This window comes from Cariama cristata, unplaced genomic scaffold, assembly GCF_000690535.1.
Source record: "Cariama cristata isolate BGI_N322 unplaced genomic scaffold, ASM69053v1 scaffold15578, whole genome shotgun sequence".
Taxonomy (NCBI): domain Eukaryota; kingdom Metazoa; phylum Chordata; class Aves; order Cariamiformes; family Cariamidae; genus Cariama; species Cariama cristata.
In genome coordinates this window covers 7,035-25,402 of record NW_009631800.1, presented here as the reverse complement: position 1 = coordinate 25,402, position 18,368 = coordinate 7,035, and the positions used below count along the sequence as shown (strand labels likewise).

At 43.9% G+C, this 18,368-nt stretch overlaps 1 protein-coding gene across 2 annotated transcripts in view; it reads left to right on the top strand.

Annotated features, from left to right (window-relative positions):
• Window positions 1-18,116, top strand: part of LOC104166257 (alpha-actinin-1) — a 47,341-nt gene extending 29,225 nt beyond the window's left edge. The window contains exons 8-20 of one of the 2 annotated variants that reach the window (XM_009706125.1): window positions 320-412; window positions 1,522-1,752; window positions 2,287-2,434; window positions 3,019-3,169; window positions 5,630-5,738; window positions 6,225-6,365; window positions 7,921-8,103; window positions 8,845-8,979; window positions 9,822-10,001; window positions 10,915-11,061; window positions 12,993-13,073; window positions 15,209-15,367; window positions 17,224-18,116. In XM_009706125.1, the coding sequence (XP_009704427.1) occupies window positions 320-412; window positions 1,522-1,752; window positions 2,287-2,434; window positions 3,019-3,169; window positions 5,630-5,738; window positions 6,225-6,365; window positions 7,921-8,103; window positions 8,845-8,979; window positions 9,822-10,001; window positions 10,915-11,061; window positions 12,993-13,073; window positions 15,209-15,367; window positions 17,224-17,382 (1,917 nt within the window). In that variant the 3' untranslated portion in view covers window positions 17,383-18,116. Of the gene's footprint in view, window positions 1-319; window positions 413-1,521; window positions 1,753-2,286; window positions 2,435-3,018; window positions 3,170-5,629; window positions 5,739-6,224; window positions 6,366-7,920; window positions 8,104-8,844; window positions 8,980-9,821; window positions 10,002-10,914; window positions 11,062-12,992; window positions 13,074-13,620; window positions 13,687-15,208; window positions 15,368-17,223 lie in introns of both variants that reach the window. The other variant, XM_009706124.1, reaches the window with a different exon arrangement.
• The last annotated feature ends 252 nt before the right edge of the window (window positions 18,117-18,368 follow it).

The window sequence follows — 18,368 nt, the reverse complement described above, 5'->3', positions numbered from 1 at the left end:
GCCATCTTGTAGGAGCAGCTTCAGAAAAGGCATAGAAATGTGGTTGTCTCACAACACATAGGGTGGGATCAGTAGAACTGAGAATTTCTGAAGGAATGTATTCACCTGAGAAGGGAAAAATAACTTATTATAGAAGGTCAGATGGAAAGCAAAGAGGTCAGGACAGACATTTTGTAGTGCAGACAGGTTTCTAGAGCCAAGGGTAAGAGACTTTACCCGCAGGTATGTAGCAGGAAGCTAAGCTGCAAGCTTTGGTTTTTGTTGTGGGTTTGGTTTTTTTTTTCACACTTTTCCCTTCTATTTTTCTTCTCTTCATCAGGCGGAGACAGCAGCAAATCGGATCTGCAAGGTGCTGGCAGTCAACCAAGAAAACGAGCAGCTCATGGAAGACTACGAAAAACTGGCCAGTGATGTAGGTGTCCGTGGTGCTGTTGGTTTCTGGGTGGTGGTATGTGGAAAGGACCTGCATTTAACACTGATAATTAATCTTGGGGAAAGCTATTGGCCCATGTTTCCCTGGAAAATTATTTTTTTCCCCTTCTAGCCTAAGAAAAATTAAAGATTGAACTTACCTTAAAGGGAAGAGCAGTCTACTTTAAAACAGAAAGCTTCCAGAGAGCAGCTTTGAGTTTCTCAGTTAGTAAAAGCAGCTGCAAAAATGCTAAAATTAAAGGAAAAATCAAGCTGGTTTAATTTGCATTCCTCAGGGCTATACAACTTCATAACATCTTTTATACAAATTGTATGCCGTTATACTTCAGAAATCAGGAATCGGATCAGAGAGAATGGAAGTTAGAGATAATTGAGGAAAGAAATATGCATTGCTGATAGTTGGAAAGAATCTGTGTAAGATACAAAGCATTGGTTAACTGAGAAGGCAGCCAGACTGACAGCTCTGAAACTACAGAAGTGACCAAATGTGGACTAGAGTGTGTTTGTGGAAGATAAGTAGGGAGGGGAAGATGGAGAACAGAAGGGCAAACATGGCCTGTGAGCCCGGTTTCAGCCTGGTCTGAAAGGCACAGGACACCACTCACGCTATAGACTGCCCATTGCATTAGCATTTTGCTGGCTCCCTGAATAGGTTCGCTAAGAGGGCTATTCAAAGAGCAACACTGACTTCAAGGAAGCTACAGTGGGAAAAGTGTAACTGAAGGCAAGAACTTGATTTCTCCTGTCAGACCCTCTAGAGATGATATGACTTACAGCATCGTTTAGTTATGCAACAGCCCAGCAAAACTCTAAGGCTTTAGTGTAATCTGAGGACGTAGTTTGGTCCTGATTGTGCGAGAGCTATGCCTTAAGCATGTTGGATTGGCAGTGCTGCAACAAGCAGTGCTACTTAGTGTGGTAGGGAATGGGCTGCTCATTTTAAAAAAACTACTTCCAGAAAAGCCGGCAAACTTTTCTTTACAAGCCCTTTCTGACAGCAAACGTAAATGGTCCCTAATGAGATCAGAGCAACACCTGTAGTTTTAACACAATTTTTAGTTCAAGGCTTCTTGTCATTGCTCTTTCCAGCTGCTGGAGTGGATCCGTCGCACCATCCCCTGGCTGGAGAACCGGGCCCCAGAGAACACCATGCAAGCCATGCAGCAGAAACTGGAGGACTTCCGGGACTACCGCCGCCTGCACAAGCCCCCCAAGGTCCAAGAGAAGTGCCAACTCGAGATCAATTTCAACACCTTGCAGACCAAGCTGCGGCTCAGCAACAGGCCAGCCTTCATGCCTTCAGAAGGGAAAATGGTCTCGGTGAGTGGGGGTAACTGCTCATATATATCCCAACCATGCCTAAAAAGTGGGATTCCTTTTCTGCCTGTGGGTGGGCAGAGCATGCCCACCTTCAAAATGAGCTACTCTGTGGTAGGAACCCTATAGAATATAGTTCAGTGAGGCCATAATAAGAGAGGATCAAGCGATCATGGCTTCCCTGTATCTAAACCAGGCTCTGAGGCTCTTGACAAATTGCATGCCTTCATGAGGAGATATCTGGGTGCCTCTTATTCTTTCTGATTCAGAAATGGTTTGGTTTTGTTAAAGTTTCACATGGGGGAGTGTTTACAGAGGGACTCTCGTGCAGGCAGGTCTATCCTGACACTGCTAGTCCTGCTTATCTTAAGTCTGACACTTTGTCTTCCTGACCCGTCTGCACAACACTGCGAGATGAAAAGCCCATGCTTACTCCCTCCAACCAGTTGCAGCCATGTAGCTCACTGAGACTAGTGCTGACTAACATCTTCTCCCCATCTTCTAACCTGCCTTTTCTTCTCATGCTCCTGCCTCTAGGATATAAACAATGCCTGGGGTGGCCTAGAGCAGGCTGAGAAGGGCTACGAGGAGTGGTTGTTGAATGAGATCCGGAGGCTAGAGAGGCTGGATCACCTGGCAGAGAAGTTCCGGCAGAAGGCATCCATTCATGAGTCCTGGACAGATGGTAATGCCAACCTGCATGCTTTCTGTTGCCTGACAGAGTGCTGTCTGTTATGTAGGGAGGAAGAGATGGATTCTGCATGGAGTCCTTCCATTTTTGTCTCGAGAAGACTAGGTTTATTATTTTATTAGAAAATAATGTATGAAAATCAGCTTGATCTCTGTTCTGCTACATCATGCAGCCACCTTGGCATTCCCTAACTGTGGCAAAGTGAGAACTTTGGATAGGAGAGAGCTACAGAGCAGAGGAAAAGTTACTGTACAGTAAATGCTACAGTTGGCCTTTAGAGGACCAGCATAGCCCAGTTTGCAGATACTGAGACAAGTCCAGTATAAACTGTGACGGCACTAGCTTGAGCTGCACTATGTGCCCTTCTCTGTTGTTAATGGCAAACTCACACTCTGTGGTTTGAAAGTGAGGATTGTGCATCTCTAGGCCAGGATGCATGAGGGCAAGCTTCGGGTAGGGTGTCTGGAGTGGGGCAGGTGCCCTTTTGAGGGCCCCTGGGTCTGCCTCAGTGGCAGGGAGCTGGCTTTGGGGGCATTGGGTCCTGTCCTTATTCTCCTGTCCTTTGGCTCCCTCCCCAGGTAAGGAAGCAATGCTGCAGCAGAAGGATTACGAAACTGCCACCCTCTCGGAGATAAAGGCCCTGCTGAAGAAACATGAGGCCTTTGAGAGCGACCTGGCTGCACACCAGGACCGCGTGGAACAGATTGCTGCTATCGCTCAAGAGCTGAAGTACGGCACCCCGGCGCACGTCCCATTCTTGGGGCCAAAGAGGCTTAATCAGCTTTGCCCTCTGCCCTCTGGAGAGCCATAAATCAATCTCCGTACAAAAATGTTGGGAAACCCCAGTGTTTCCAAACAGTATCTAGGATACTGCTCTCCAGTATCCGGAGGCACCAGAAGAGCAGGCCAGAAAATGGATGAGTTGTGGGTGCTGATGAGGGGGCAGCAGAATTGTATTCCCAAGCCAAGTTTCCATCCTCTTCCAGCTTGTTGTGCTGCTGTGAACCCTTTCTTAAAGAGTCTGACCTGGTGCTGGCGCCTGCTAGGTTTCAGAGTTGTAACACCCGTCGTACTTTTCCAGGAACAGAAGGAAACAGCAGAGGATAGCAGGCGCTTAGTTTGTTCTCTTTTATCAAAAAAAATCCTCCTTATTCTGGCAGGAAAAAAAATCTGCCGATGCTTGAGCCCGTTGTGGCCTCTGCTGCTACACCAGGCCCTTTGCCCCAGGAGTACCACACCACGTGGACTCCAGTCGGCACTTGCTCCAGAGCATCCCCACAGCAGCTCAGCTCCCTCCCTGCTTCCCCCAGGTTGGAAACCTTCACCTCCACTCCTTTTCCTGGAGTGATGAGTGATGCAGGTTACCAGGAGAAATGGGGCCTTCTCAGGGCGGGAGGTTGATTGCTAGGGATAGGTAGGTAAAGAGTTGGCCTCTGCAGCACAGAGAGAGAGATTTTGAAATTCTGCATGTTTCTTGGCAAAGACAGTCTGAACAACTTGGCTTTGACTTTGTTTCCTATTTTAAAAATATTTAAATATCACACTGGCCTATCTCAAGTTAGTGTCTGGGCTAAGATGAGTACTCTTGGGCTGAAGGACTGTTTTTCTCTTAAAAAAAATCAGGATTATTGGATCAAGATCATTATCTCCTTTAAAAACTCAAATTTACAGAATTGCTCCCTTGTCCACTGGAGGATTGACCTTGGAACAGGAGGAGGGTTCAAGGCAATCCTCCAAGTCAGTAAGATTAAACCTGAGGCTGGCCAGTCAGCAAGCGTTAGCTGACCTGTCACTTCCAAAGCACATGCTACATGCCAGCCAAAGCAGCTGCAGCTCTAAGAGCAACAGGGAAGGCTGGGCCCTAAGCTGGGGGAGAATTGATTTCTTCCAAAGCGTGAGAAGAGCGGGCTCTGCCATCCTTCCAAAAGCAGTCTTCCATCTCAGCAAAGAGGCCATGCCCTGAAAAACCATGACTGAGATCTTTTCTTCCCCAGAGGTATGCTGCCAGGGAGATGGACAGGGTCTGGAGGAAGCCACTGTGGCTGCCCATGCCAGGCGTGTTTGGGGACACGGCATGTTCCACTCAGCAACAGTAGTGGTCCATCATGGGTGCATTACAAGCCAGGTTTTCCAAAGCAGTTCTTTCATCTGCAGTGCTGGCTCTGCAGCAAAGCAGATCAAGGAACTGATCTGGATTAAAAACCCAGCAAAGAAGTTATTTTTAGCCCAAATCAGTTTCCTGACTAGTTTACTGTAAGACTTCACCAACAGTTGTGCCGACACACTTCAGGAGGGCAAGACAATGGTGGGAAGAAACAAGGCTGGGGGAGACAAGAGGAATCTGTTTACACCTGCATTACTGCATAGAGGAATGCTCATCAGATGGGCCAGGGTCACTCAGTAGCCCAGTGACTTCTTCTGCTTTCTCTTTCGAGGCTGACACTTCCCAGCTCAGCTGGTTTCCCTCTGCCTGCAGGTTTATCCCTCTGACCATTTGCAGAACCAAGAGCACAAAGCAATACAAGACCACAAGCTTCAGCTTACCCCTGTGCTCTCCTTCCCCCAGCCGTACTCTTACCAGCCTGTCTTCCATGAGTGCCAGCCTATAGACATCTCAGCAAAGCACTCTGTCAGGCATACAGGAGAGAAACCTACACTGTAATTCTGGGATTGTCCTAAATAAGTGAACAGATTGTGTCATTTAGCTATTCTTTGCCACCCATACTATGCAACTCTTAGAACGATCTTAAGCAGTTTCTTTGCATTCATAATAAAATCTTTGCTGCCCATTCTGATGTATAAGATAATGGTAGTTAGCCTGCATGATGTTCTTAAGCAGAATACGGGAACGTATTGCTCTGCTCATAATCTGTTTGTTCCCAGCTTGGGCAAAAATCTATACTCCCCTCAGTGCCAAGTTATTCCCATCAGGCAGCCAGCACCAGTGTTTGTTGAGGCCTTGGGTGGTGGTTGTTTTTCTTCCTGTTCTGTGCTGTTTGATGTACCATAACATACGGTGTCTCCAAAACTAGATACTGCTGTCTTCCTGGCTCACTTTGCTTGCAGAGACCATGAGCTCTTTGTCTGAATCTGTCCTCAAGGCTGATAAAGATTTCTAATGGGTTTCCCTTTCTTCTCCAGAAGGTCTTTGTTTGACTTCTTGTCCTTTTTTTCCCCCACCCCTTATAGCGAGCTGGACTATTACGACTCTCCCAGTGTCAATGCCAGGTGCCAGAAGATCTGTGATCAGTGGGATAATCTGGGTGCTCTAACCCAGAAACGTAGAGAAGCCTTGGAGGTGAGAAATCTTACAAGTTGGACCTTTGGGGTTACGTGGGTAGGTCATTTGTGGGAAGCAAGCTGCAGTGGGCTTGAGCAACCAATTTAAGCTCTTTTGTGCACTCCCAGAACATCCCAGAATGTAAACAAGGGCTACGTTTCAGTATATTTAGCCTGCTTTTCCTCTTCCAGCCCAATTATGGTGCCATCCATTTGCTCAGGCTATTGATTTATTTCTGCTTTTCTGTGTTTTGTAATTTTATTCTGCTTGAAAAGACTGTCCTTGTTTTGTTTTATTTCAAAGGACCTCAGATTTTTCCCTCGGAGCAAAAAATCCATCCTGTGTGTAATCTCTTAACAGCAGAGAGACTTTTACTGTAGTGCTGTCCTGGGAGGGCCAAGGAGGTCTGAAAGGAAGAAGCAGCTCAGACAACCCACATATCTACATGATTATTCTCCTCTAACCATCTTTCCTGATTTTCTTTCTTTTTTTGTGCATGCCCAGAGGACAGAGAAGCTACTGGAAACAATTGACCAGTTGTACCTGGAATATGCCAAACGAGCTGCCCCTTTCAATAACTGGATGGAAGGGGCCATGGAGGACCTGCAGGACACCTTCATTGTTCACACCATTGAGGAGATCCAGGTACAGAGCAGTCATTTGCACCAGTTGGGCTGGGATAGAGAGAAGTCAGGGATTCCTAGTGGTGCCAAATTTGTAGGTCATGTTTTGGTGCTTCTGCTCTAGTGAGTGAGCCTTAGCAAGAGAAACAGAAAGGAGTATGTTTTTCCTTTATTTCCTCCCAAAACCTGGATCTGACAGATAGGTATGAAACAAGCTCACACCGTCCTAGCTGGATGGGAAGAACTGGAAGTGGATTTTTCAGTGTAACTCCAGAGTCTTATTAATGAAAGCCTGAAAATTGAGAGACTCTTTTAGGGTCTTGTGGGGTTTTTTTAACCCACATGAGCAAAGCTTAGTGCTACTCACAGGTTCTTCATGTCCGTTGTCCCATGTAATATCACACTGCAGCCAGCGGGGCGGAGGGATAGTGAAATAGCTCTAGCCCGGTATCAGCTCTGTTACTGAGTTGCTACTTGATTCTTCCACTCTTTGCTCCTGAACAAAGGGGGATTCATTAAGTCTTTCATAATGCAGAACAAATCTGAACAGCATTTAAGCACTTCCATCATCTCTTTGTGACTGTTTGCAGTATCTTTCCCAGCCCCTCAGACTTGCATTACATCTCCATGGGCACTGCAGCAGCTGCAAAGTAATGAGTCACCATGGAAGGAAGCAATTTTACAAAAAGTAGTTACAGTGTCTGTGTTGCAAGAGAGTGGTCAATCATGCGGTGTACTTTCATTCCCTCTTCTGTCCACACTGTTCCCTCAGTTATCCCTGCACATGCCTCTCCGTCCCCCATTCGTTCCTGTGTTTGCTTCCCTAGTCTTGATCTTCCAGGCTTCTGGGATGAACTACCTTGAAGGCCTGTAGAAGCAGTGGGAGATGAGCCAGGACCAACTGGCTGGTCAGCTCTCCACAAACTACCAGCAAGCGTGTCCCCACCGTCGGTCCTTGGAGCACAGTCTGGGCACCGCAGCGAGACGGGGAACAGAAAGGGCCTGTTGTGTTCAGGGAGAAGGACCTGTGTTTCAGTGGCAGGAGCTATGCGAGTTTGCTGTTGGCTGGAAGATCTTCACCTAGCTCTGACTGATTAAACTGAATCTGACTCTTATTCTTCATCTGGAGTTATCTTAGGTGTAGAACTAGTGCATTCCCAGTGGGAGAAGAAAAACATGGCGCATTTACACTAGTGAGACATGACTGCTTTATAGTAATGCTAGTAGTCGGATCTTCTTCCCAAAGGGGCTGAGAGGCAGTCACTGAGCAGTGTTGGAGAAATAGTTGCCCCTAAATTATGGGCCAGAATTATGCCATCATCTTTTGGGATGTAATCTCTGTCACTGGTGAACATGGGGCAGAAACAGAGGGAAAACAAGACTTCACATCATGTAACTACTTAAAACAGCCTCTTTAGTGCTGCTGAGAGAACCTGAAAAGTGTGTTAGAGTAGCCTGCTTTGTATCCTGGGAACACGTAAGCTTTTGCAGTCACTTCTGCAGGGATACATTTGCTGAAGAGGCTATTAAGTAACTAATGCTCTTACCCTCCCTTTGCTGCTGCCTTCCTCCTGCAGGGATTGACCACAGCGCACGAACAGTTCAAAGCAACTTTGCCAGATGCTGACAAGGAACGACAGGCCATCCTGGGAATCCACAATGAAGTCTCAAAGATTGTCCAGACATACCATGTCAACATGGCAGGAACAAATCCTTACACTACGATCACCCCACATGAGATCAATGGCAAATGGGAACATGTGAGTTCTTTCCAACCTTGCAAGTTAGTGTGACAGGATGCTGCTACTCAATCACTGGAGCCCCAGGAAGTGAATTATTTACTCTTCAGTTACCCTCTCATGCTTACTGCTGAGCCTTTTTTTTTTTTTTTTTGTCATTTGTTTTCGGATCAATTGCCATGTACTTGGGAAGTGGAAGAGCTCCTTCATATAAATGCCTAAGGGGTGTCAGATCCCTTTTACTTGCTATTTTTATAACGAAAGATGCTAAATTAAAAGCTTTGAGGTTTTCAGTCCTCAGTTGACCTGACAAAGAATTAAGTATGGCATGTGAGTCGGTATCCTTTTTCACCATTCAGCCCTTCAGATGTTTTACCTCTGCAGCCAAGTAGCCTTCCCTTGCTGTAATCCTAAAAGAGCAGCTACTCTCCATACCAGCTGTGCTGATGGTTCTTACTACCAAACAAGATCACCACAGTGAGATCTGAACAGGGTCCTGCAATTCAGTTAACACAAACCATCAAAAACCCAAGCAGTGAATGGAAGCTTCTTCTAGTCTTCCATGGCCTGGGAGGAGTTTACAGTGTGCCCTACAGCAGATGGGATTCACACTCCATGACCCTTCCCACCATGTCCTAAACTATATGACTGCTTGTTTTCAGCGCAAACACCCACTCCTCCCTTCCTTGTGGCAATTTCTATATTTACTATACATGGGCCTTTGTATGTACAAACTGCATGCTTTGTTACTCTTTGCTGTAGGTGCGGCAACTGGTTCCCAGAAGGGATCAAGCCCTGATGGAAGAACATGCTCGCCAGCAGCAAAATGAACGACTTCGTAAACAATTTGGTGCACAGGCCAATGTCATTGGACCCTGGATCCAGACCAAGATGGAGGTAGTGCTTTGCTCATTTTGAAACAGTCTGTTTTCCTCTGTGATCTTTGCTGATGTTCTTATCCTTGGTCTTTCTTGACCGCTGTCACAGTCATTCTTCCTTTGGGTTACAGGAAGAGAACCTTTCATAGAAAATACGGAGAATCGCAAGATTGATACTGGTTACTGAAGTGCTCGTACTTTTCTTCCCATAGCTCTTTAGTACAGAGATAAAAAACATGACTTAAAATGGGGAACACTGGTATTTTAAGAGTTATGTTTATATGCAGCAAGCTAAAAACCCTGGATGAGAGGCATATTTTGTGTAACTGCTTTCACAGAAATGATCTTGCTACATATGACAAAATAAATAAATTAGCATATCAAACATCAGCAGAGGAGACATTTTTAAGGGAGATCCTTGTTCTTCAGGTGAGATTTGAGTTAAAGTAATTGGAGTTGATGAAACAGAAAAATACAAAGCTATTATTCATGGCAAGAGCTGTAAAGAAGAGAGCAATTACAGAAATATGTCTGTATGAAGGGACTAAGTTAGTGGTAGACGGTACATCAGAAAAAGATCTGGCTTGGTATATTACTGGCTTATGGACTGCAGTTTCCTTTTCTTTTGTATCCTTCTATTAGACACATCTCATGTGACTCACCTCACTTGGAAAATGTTCAGGGCTCTGCTAAAATTTTTGCTGATGCTGTCTCGGCTCATTTAAAGTAACCGCTCCATGAGATTTTTTTTTTTTTTTGAATCATCATCCTGTGTGAGTGTGAAATAGCTGCAATAAATGCCAAGCACATTGAGGCTTGACCTTCCAATGAGGTCTAACTCCTTTGGCTTTGCTAATGCAGGAGATTGGCCGCATTTCAATAGAGATGCATGGGACCCTGGAGGACCAGCTCAACCACTTGCGACAGTATGAGAAAAGCATTGTGAATTACAAACCAAAGATTGACCAGTTGGAAGGAGACCACCAACAGATCCAAGAAGCGCTTATCTTTGACAACAAGCACACGAACTACACCATGGAGGTAAATGTTTTGGCAGCAGATCAGCCAGCTTCATCTGCTATGATCAGTTAGCATCAGGCACATCTACCTCTAGCAATGTGTTCTGGTTCTCAGGAAAATGGAGAGCTTGACAGTGTGGCCAAGCATGCAACAACATATCACTGAATATTTTTTTTGCCTTGCTATACTTCATGCCAACCCATTCCAATGTACTTCCAAATATAGACAATAGAAATAACCTGAACAAGATCAACAGTATTGCTTGAAAAATTGGCTGGTCTCATTTCTCCTGCCACCTGATTGTGGCAGCCTATTAGCTGAGATTAGAAAGACCAGGGCAGTGCTGGTGATTTTGAGCTGCCACAGCCTGGCAGAAGAAAAAAGTCCAACAAAAGCTTTTTAAAATCAGAGTCTGGCTTTCTGAGGTTTCTTGGAAGCAGTCTGAGTTCAACATGAGTCCAGTGGAACATAGATGGGCTTTGAAACTTGTCTTTTGGTTTCTGGCCAGCTCATCATCAAGCAACAGCAGAGGCAGTGGAGCACCAGTATCTTCCAAGGACTGTGGGTTGTTTATTTTCTTGGTAAGGAGAGTTTTCTGCCCAAGTAAGTCCTAGAAGCACTGGGTTTGATTCTCATTTGTGTTAAAGACCCCCGGTATCTTGCTCTGACAAGGCAAAGGAACTTTGCAATAGGATCAAGACTTTCTTAAGATCAGGAATTTTCCTCTTCCGTATGTTTTTTCAGTCAAAATTCAGATTTTAAACATCTGGTTGGCTCATAGTGCAGATGAAAAGGAATCTTTTCTGAGAAAATGGACCTTTCCTGCCTTGGCCACCAGGATCAGTTAATTTGCAACACGTAGCACATTCAATCCACTGGCCTCAGAGGCAGAGCTACTTTTTAATTTAAAAATTGTCCTGTCCTCTTTTTCCAGCATATCCGAGTGGGCTGGGAGCAGTTACTAACAACAATTGCTAGAACCATCAACGAAGTGGAAAACCAGATTCTGACCCGTGATGCCAAAGGAATCAGCCAGGAACAGATGAATGAGTTCCGGGCTTCTTTCAACCATTTTGACAGGGTAAGTCAGTGCTGACTGCAGCTTGGTAAGCTACAAGCTTCCATGTAGACTGCACAATCAGATAAAAAATAGTCACTGTGATAAAACTGCATCAATAGAAGATACTTCATTCTTAAAAATGTCATTTCTGTGGAGACTGCCAAGTGATCATTAGGCTGGGAGTTTCCTGATAAAGCTAAAGTATGGAAAGGTTTGAAGGCTTAAATTAGACTTTTACCCCATCTTCTTCAGAAAGCAGATTATTATCTCAATTTATAAAATTCTTTGGAGCAGCTATCCTCCACTCTGACATACCGTTGCATAAACCTGTATTGAAGAAACCAGTATTGCTTCTGTATGGAGCAAACAGGAGGATCTTATACATACCACAGCATTGCATGACGTAGATAAACCCTGATGTAAAGCCTGCCTTGCATTACTGTGGAAATACATGCCAAGGCACGAACAGGTGCAATAAGAACGGAATTCCTTAAAGGAAATTCTTCTACCCTCAATTTGCCAGCCTGTCTGCAGCCCTTCCTTCTACAACCCAAATCACAAAGGTGTCATGCAGGGAAGCACAGACGGCAGCCCAAGCCTGAAACCAGCTCCATTATCAACCCCTTCCGTGTTGTCTGGAAATCCACGAGCAGCCTGCAGAGATACTAAGTCAGTGATGCAAATATAGGTTGCTCTCCACCACTTGCTGCACCAGCCAGACTGTTTGAAAGGTCTCCAGAGAACAGGGCTGCAGCCTGCCCTCAGAGGTTGGCAACACTTTCAGATTGCTGAACACTGGCTATTTCAGCGCTTCTCTAGCTGCCTAAGATAAACAAAAACCATAGCTTCTTTTCTGAGCAGACGGGACCCCTAAAGCCCTGTGGATTTTTTATTTTGACCTTCATATCATTTGCCCCTTCCTCCACAACAGTCTGAATGATAATGCAGAGAGAACGTGCGTTTCCCATCTTCAGCTGTATATTTGATTTATGAAGGCTTAACACTGACTTTAAAAGCTGATTTTTTGAGGAAAGTCACTTGGCATTGGCCACACCATCCTGTCTTGTAGCTTCCTTGATCTGGCCAGAGATGGTGATGGCAGGCAGGGGCTCTTCGGTGCTTGTGGGCTGTCCTGAGCTAAAATTCTGCAGAGTGGATGGGGATTCTCAGTTCCTGTGGTAGCTTGTGTATAGTTTGATGGGTACATCCAAACACGGGGGGGGTGGGGAATGAGCAAAGGGAAGAGCAGCTGCCAAGCCGTGTTGTGCTGCGCTGTACAGCAGTGCTGTTTGTAGAGCTGAGCACTTGAGATAGCTTTGCCAGTCAAAGCTCCACCTCATGTGCAGGTCTCATAAATACAGCCATAACACTACTCCCCTGAGCTTCAGCTGCTTTTCCTTGTCTGTTCCTGGGATGCCCTGACAGCTAAGCTTCCCTGGGTGTGTTGCCAAACATACCTGCCCTCACCTACTCCTTTAGTGGGACTTTTGACTAGAAGATTAAGGCAATGCTTCCCACTGCCTCTGCCTGCTTACCTGCACTCCGGGTTACTAGTGAAACACGGGGCTTCTGACACTATGGATAACAAGCAGTGATGCAAGTCATTCACTTGGGAGATGGAGATCTTGAGGCTTCTGAGCATCAACTGTTTTTGTCATTCAAATGCTCTCAAGATGTGATGAGCTCTCTGAGAAGGAACTGTTCCAAGAGCATTTTTAGCACATCCTGAAATGTCATTGTGATATCTAATGTTGTGCACTTTTTATTTTTCTTCCCTGTCTTTCTGTCTGCATGTCATTCTTCCTCTCCCTCTCTCCTCACCCACTGCATGGTGCACCTGTTTGTTGTCCTTCCACCTCCCTTTGATCTCCCTTATGTCTCCCTTCCTTCTGCGCCACACCGTCACCCCACTGGCACTGCATGTCCTGCTGCCTGGCACACCGCATAACCAGGACCACTCCGGCACACTTGGCCCTGAGGAATTCAAAGCCTGTCTCATCAGCTTGGGTTACGATATTGGAAACGATGCACAGGTACTGAATGCTAGTGGTGAACACAGCCAGATGTTAAACTGAAAAAATAACAGTTTTTTCCTTTCTTTTCTTGTTTGTCTTAATCCATCTGTCATTGTTGTTCTTGTGTTTGACTGTATATACATCACTTTTCTATACTGCTTCCTCTCTAAATGTACTTTGGTATCTATTCCTTCTTAATTCCCTGATTGTTTGTCTTGGGGGAATTCCTTTTATGCCTTCAAACTATTCCATTTATTTCTGTGTCACTTAACATTCCTTTTCTTGTTCATCCCTCAATCTGTCTTGCTTGGTATCTTCATTCCTTTTTTTCATCATCAATATGTTCCTTGTGTATAAACTATTCCATGTCCAAAACCACCTTTGCTTCTTCATGGTTTCACAAACTACCTTTCCTCTGTTGTTTTTCATTGTCCTGTAAATCCTTCCTTCCATCTCCTCCCCCCTGAAACTCATTCTTTGTAATGTCTTCTGTGAGTTCATTTCTCCTTGGACTGCTCTCCCTTTTCTCTCTTGGCTTTTTCCATCTTTGCATCATTCCCTGTAGAAGAAGACTGGTATGATGGATTGTGAAGATTTCCGAGCCTGCCTTATCTCCATGGGTTACAATATGGTAATGTAGAGCCCTCTGTCACTTCTGTTCAAAGTGATTCCTGTAGGCACCTTGAAAAATAGAGAATGTGTAGTGAATCAAGGTAAATACAGCCTTATTTTCCAGAATTATCAGCAGTGGATGTTAAATCTAGTATAGTTGTACATGTAAAATTCTTGTCTCACAGCAGTGGCTGAAGGTAAAAAAATGGAAATCATTGTCTAATTCCTGTGTATTTCAAATAAGAATTATATTTATCACACTGTATAGCTACAAGTGGAAGAAGCAATGAACTTCCTTGTATTATCAGTACCTGCGCTCTGCACAACACACATAACGTCCCCAGCCCTAAGTATCTGTTGAACTCATCTGGAAGTATACACAGCCTGATTTTTGAATACACTCAAACGCTGCTCCTCTCATTCCTACCATTTATTTCACATCTCTCTTCCTGTACATGTAAGTAAGTTCAAGTTCCAGTCATCCTCCCCGTAGCTTTTCCCTCACCAGAGTACCTGCATATTCAGAACAGTAACATGTGGCACCTTGAGAGGCACGATAACTAATAGGAAGAGCTTCACTGAAGACTGATGCTCATCAAAGGGCAGGAGAAGAGTGTAGCGCGAAAATATTCAGCTGTACTCTCAGTATTTTTGCTCCTGATATCAGGCAAAGCAGTGTTTATTCATCTTGCTCATCAGCCCAGTATAAATACAGACTCTTGAGTGTAGTGTGCCAAGCTGCAGTAAAATTTTATTAGATACCTTAATTACTCTTGAAGGTATACTGTTCTAGATGTGTTAGAAGAGCCTGTTCCCAGGAGAAGATTCAGCTCTGCTCTCCCCTCCTGCTTACCTGGGGGGGGGGAACCAGTCACAGAGATGAGAATAGTTGATCTTCTATTTATATGGAGGGGGGAAAAAAAAAAAAAAGCTGAAAACTACACTACAAGGTTTTGGCTTCTGTAGCAAATTTCTCTGTAGGATCTTCCCTGCAAAGGCTATTTCTCTGGGCCACTCCAGATATGCAAGTCCATCTTTCCAAAGCCTGTCTAGTTAAGATGAACCAGATACTATTAAAGACCCCAGAGATGTTTCTTCTAGTGGTTTCTGTTCTGGCAGCTGAAGAGAACTGTAAAAATTCTCTTTTAGTAAATGAAAGTACAAGGATTTGAGGAATACAGATCTTCAAATATTGCTAGAGACATCTAGCATATGTATTACAGGGAAATTTGTGTCTTCCCCTGAAGTCTCTGTGATATTGTTCCCCGATAGGAGCATTGTCCTAGAGCGAAATGGAGCTGGATGTTATCCTAGGGCATAGCTGAGAATGTTTTACTCCAAAGGACAAATGAGTGGGAAGCATTTGTACACAACAGCAAGCTAAAAAAGAACATCCTGATTTAAGAAAAAAAAAAAAAAACAAACCAAAAGTGGTTTCTGGTTTTTTTTCTAGCTGTGAGATGTGCTGCTGAACAGTTTCTCCCCACTTTCATAGCACTGCTACCCAAATGTCCAGCTTACATGACTCTCTCGTTCTCCAGGGAGAGGCAGAGTTTGCCCGCATCATGAGCATCGTTGACCCTAACCGTTTGGGTGTAGTGACGTTCCAGGCCTTCATCGACTTCATGTCCAGGGAAACAGCAGATACAGATACTGCTGACCAGGTTATGGCTTCCTTCAAGATCCTGGCTGGAGATAAGGTCAGGCTCCACACCTTCCTTTCCTGCAGCTGCATTCCTCCTGCTTTCCTTTTTCTCTCTTGTCTCTGACAGAAAGTGCTGAGGGCAGCACTCTCTAGCATGGAGGGTATTTTCACAGGAACATGGTGTGGTGCTGGAGGAGTGCAAGGCTAAAGTGTGGGTTAATGAGCAGCCTGCCAAGGCAATTAAAAGTCCTGTTCAGCTGTCAGTCAGAACTTTGCTGCCCACTCTTGCTTTGAAAGTTTAATTAAGAGCTTGGTTGCGATTTGTTATTTTAAAACATATGAACAAATTCACCAGATGGTTGTTGATTAGTCTTGAAAAACTATTAATTACTGACAGCTGTAAACTTGAGATGACCTTTCTCAGATATACATGTGTCACTATCAGCTCTTATACAATCAATAGTAGATTTTCATTGAGGATATGCTGTATCTGCAAGAGGAGCATCTTTTAATCATAGAAATATGTCGAAAGTAGGAAAACTGACAGGATGACACTAAAAGTACTCATTTTCTAAATTTGCATCATCAGTGGAAACAGCTGATAAAAAAAATTATGTAATCTTATTTTTCTTATGTAACAATCCCCAGTAATCTTTTATGTAATTGAACAAATAGTATGTACATGTAATATTAATATATCTCTATATTTGCTAATGATTTTATTCATCTCACTTGAAATGTGGGATACCATTTGTCAGATTGTAATGAGTTACCCTTAAATCCAGTGCTGGTTTCCATGTTTCACCAATAATCTTTTCAAAATCTGTAATGTAGAAACCCATGATACCTGTCCTTTAAGCATCTACCTGACTGAAGCCAGTCCTATTGTCTTTCAAGGCCTGAAAATTCCACATTATTCAGATAAGCTAATCACTGAATAAATAGGTACTTTTGGATACAGTATTACTTATTAACTCATTTACTCTGTACAGTACATTAAATATACTTGTCAGTGCTTAATATGCTCTACTGACTGTAACATGAATCAGACAGTATTTCATTATGAAGAAAAATACTTCTTACTCACTGCAATCGTGAGGCAGGGGAAAAAGAAAAAAAAAAAAGAATAAAAAGTCACAGGAGAGAGAGATATGATGTGAAACCTGAACCATTGTTCAGACAGACTGTAAATCCCCATGAGTCAGTCAGTATGTTGTCTTTAGCTGGTTAGCAAACAGGCAGCTGCTGTTACCTACTGCAGGGAGAGAAGCCAAGCTACCTCAGCTCAGTGAGTCTCTAGAAGCCGAATTTACTTTTTTTTATTGCTTGCTTATTAAAAATGTCTGCTGTGAAAGGCAAAGATTGTTGGGGGAACTGTGGAAGCAATACAAAGTATTTGCTTGTCTGCTGCCTGCATTGGTGCCACCAGCCAGAGCTAGTGGGGTTGGCTCCTTTCCTTGCTCTGAAGAGGGGGAACGGCAACTCCCAAGCAGCACAAGCATCTGTTACCTCCTGCCAGCAAGGGACAGGATCCAAATGAAACTTCTGCTTCCTCCCATTTGCTTTCAGCAAGACCTCCACTGTCAATGGGAAGGGAGAGTCTTACACTAACAACTTACCTTACTTACCTCCAGGTCTTTTCTTTAGGTGTGCCAGTATCTCTCCTGCACAAATAATCTTTCTCTCTGTTGTAAAAACCATTTTCTTGTCCGAACGGTAGGCAGTGACTGCATTTCCTCCCAGGGTGTATGCGCAGAGAGCTCCCTTCGTGGGTGTACAGTACTAGTCTAGTTGTTGGGGTCCTGTCCCTGACTGTTGTCTGCCACCCTGGGGGGCAGGGGGTGGTTGTCCCTCTGAGGAAAGTCAGTTTTCTGAAAGTAACGATGGCCTTATCGTTTGTCCTCATTGCAGAACTACATCACTGTGGATGAATTACGGCGGGAACTGCCTCCTGATCAGGCTGAATACTGCATTGCTAGAATGGCACCCTACAATGGCCGTGATGCTGTACCTGGTGCCCTGGACTACATGTCCTTCTCCACGGCACTCTACGGCGAAAGTGACCTTTAACTTTTTTCTGTCCCACCACACGCTCCCTCCCCTCTCCCCCGTCCGACACGCCCTTCTTTCTCTTTGCAAAGCAGCCTCTGCTCCGCTCTTTTTTGTGTTTCCCTGTTTTGCTTCAGATAACAGATCACATTTTTAAGTGGGAGGGAGGACATTGACATGGCACCACCTACCTTGCCCTTGAAGTGACAGTTTACAAAATTATTTTGTGCAAAAAAGTTAAGTTTTAAAAAGAACAGACATATTTTATTATAGAAAAAGGTATTTTTCTCCACCAGATTGAAACTTAAAAAGAAAATGTTAAAATATTGCACCAAATATTTTTTGTTGTGACATAGAAAGTCAAGCACGATGTTACATTCCATCCTTTCCAAAAAGAACCAAACAACAACAAAACGCCACTTGTTCTGTTAACTTTTACATTTGCGTATGTCTCTTATCACGTTTAGCTTGGGAGGGGGGAAGGCACACAAGTGCATGTGTTTGCTGGTTCACTCATTTCATGAAAATATTTTATGATAAACTTTTGAAATTGCTGTGTTTTCTAGGGAAAAAAATAATGTACACAGCTCATGTTTTCATATTTAATTAAAAAATACAATATGCCTCCTATGTTTATCAGTGCACAACTTTTTTTGTTGCTGAGAGTTGTCTGGTTTCAGAACATGAAGCTTGAGAGTTGGTAACTTTGATATTGCTTGTCACAAACCATATTAAAAATTTCTTGTGATAACAAATCTAGACTTTATTCATTTGTACAGTAAAATTCTTTAATCCTATTTAGTTGAAACCATAAACACGACAAAGAGAATCCAAAATTACTGTTTTTAAATTGAAATTACAATACTTTAAAGGTAAATTTACTTTCCTCCTTCACCTTTTCATTCTTGTTGAATGATGTTGGAATTTTCACAGCTTTCTTACTACTTTAAATTAATGTCTTATATAATTTTTAACCATCCCTGATACACACACCTCTCTAGGAACAA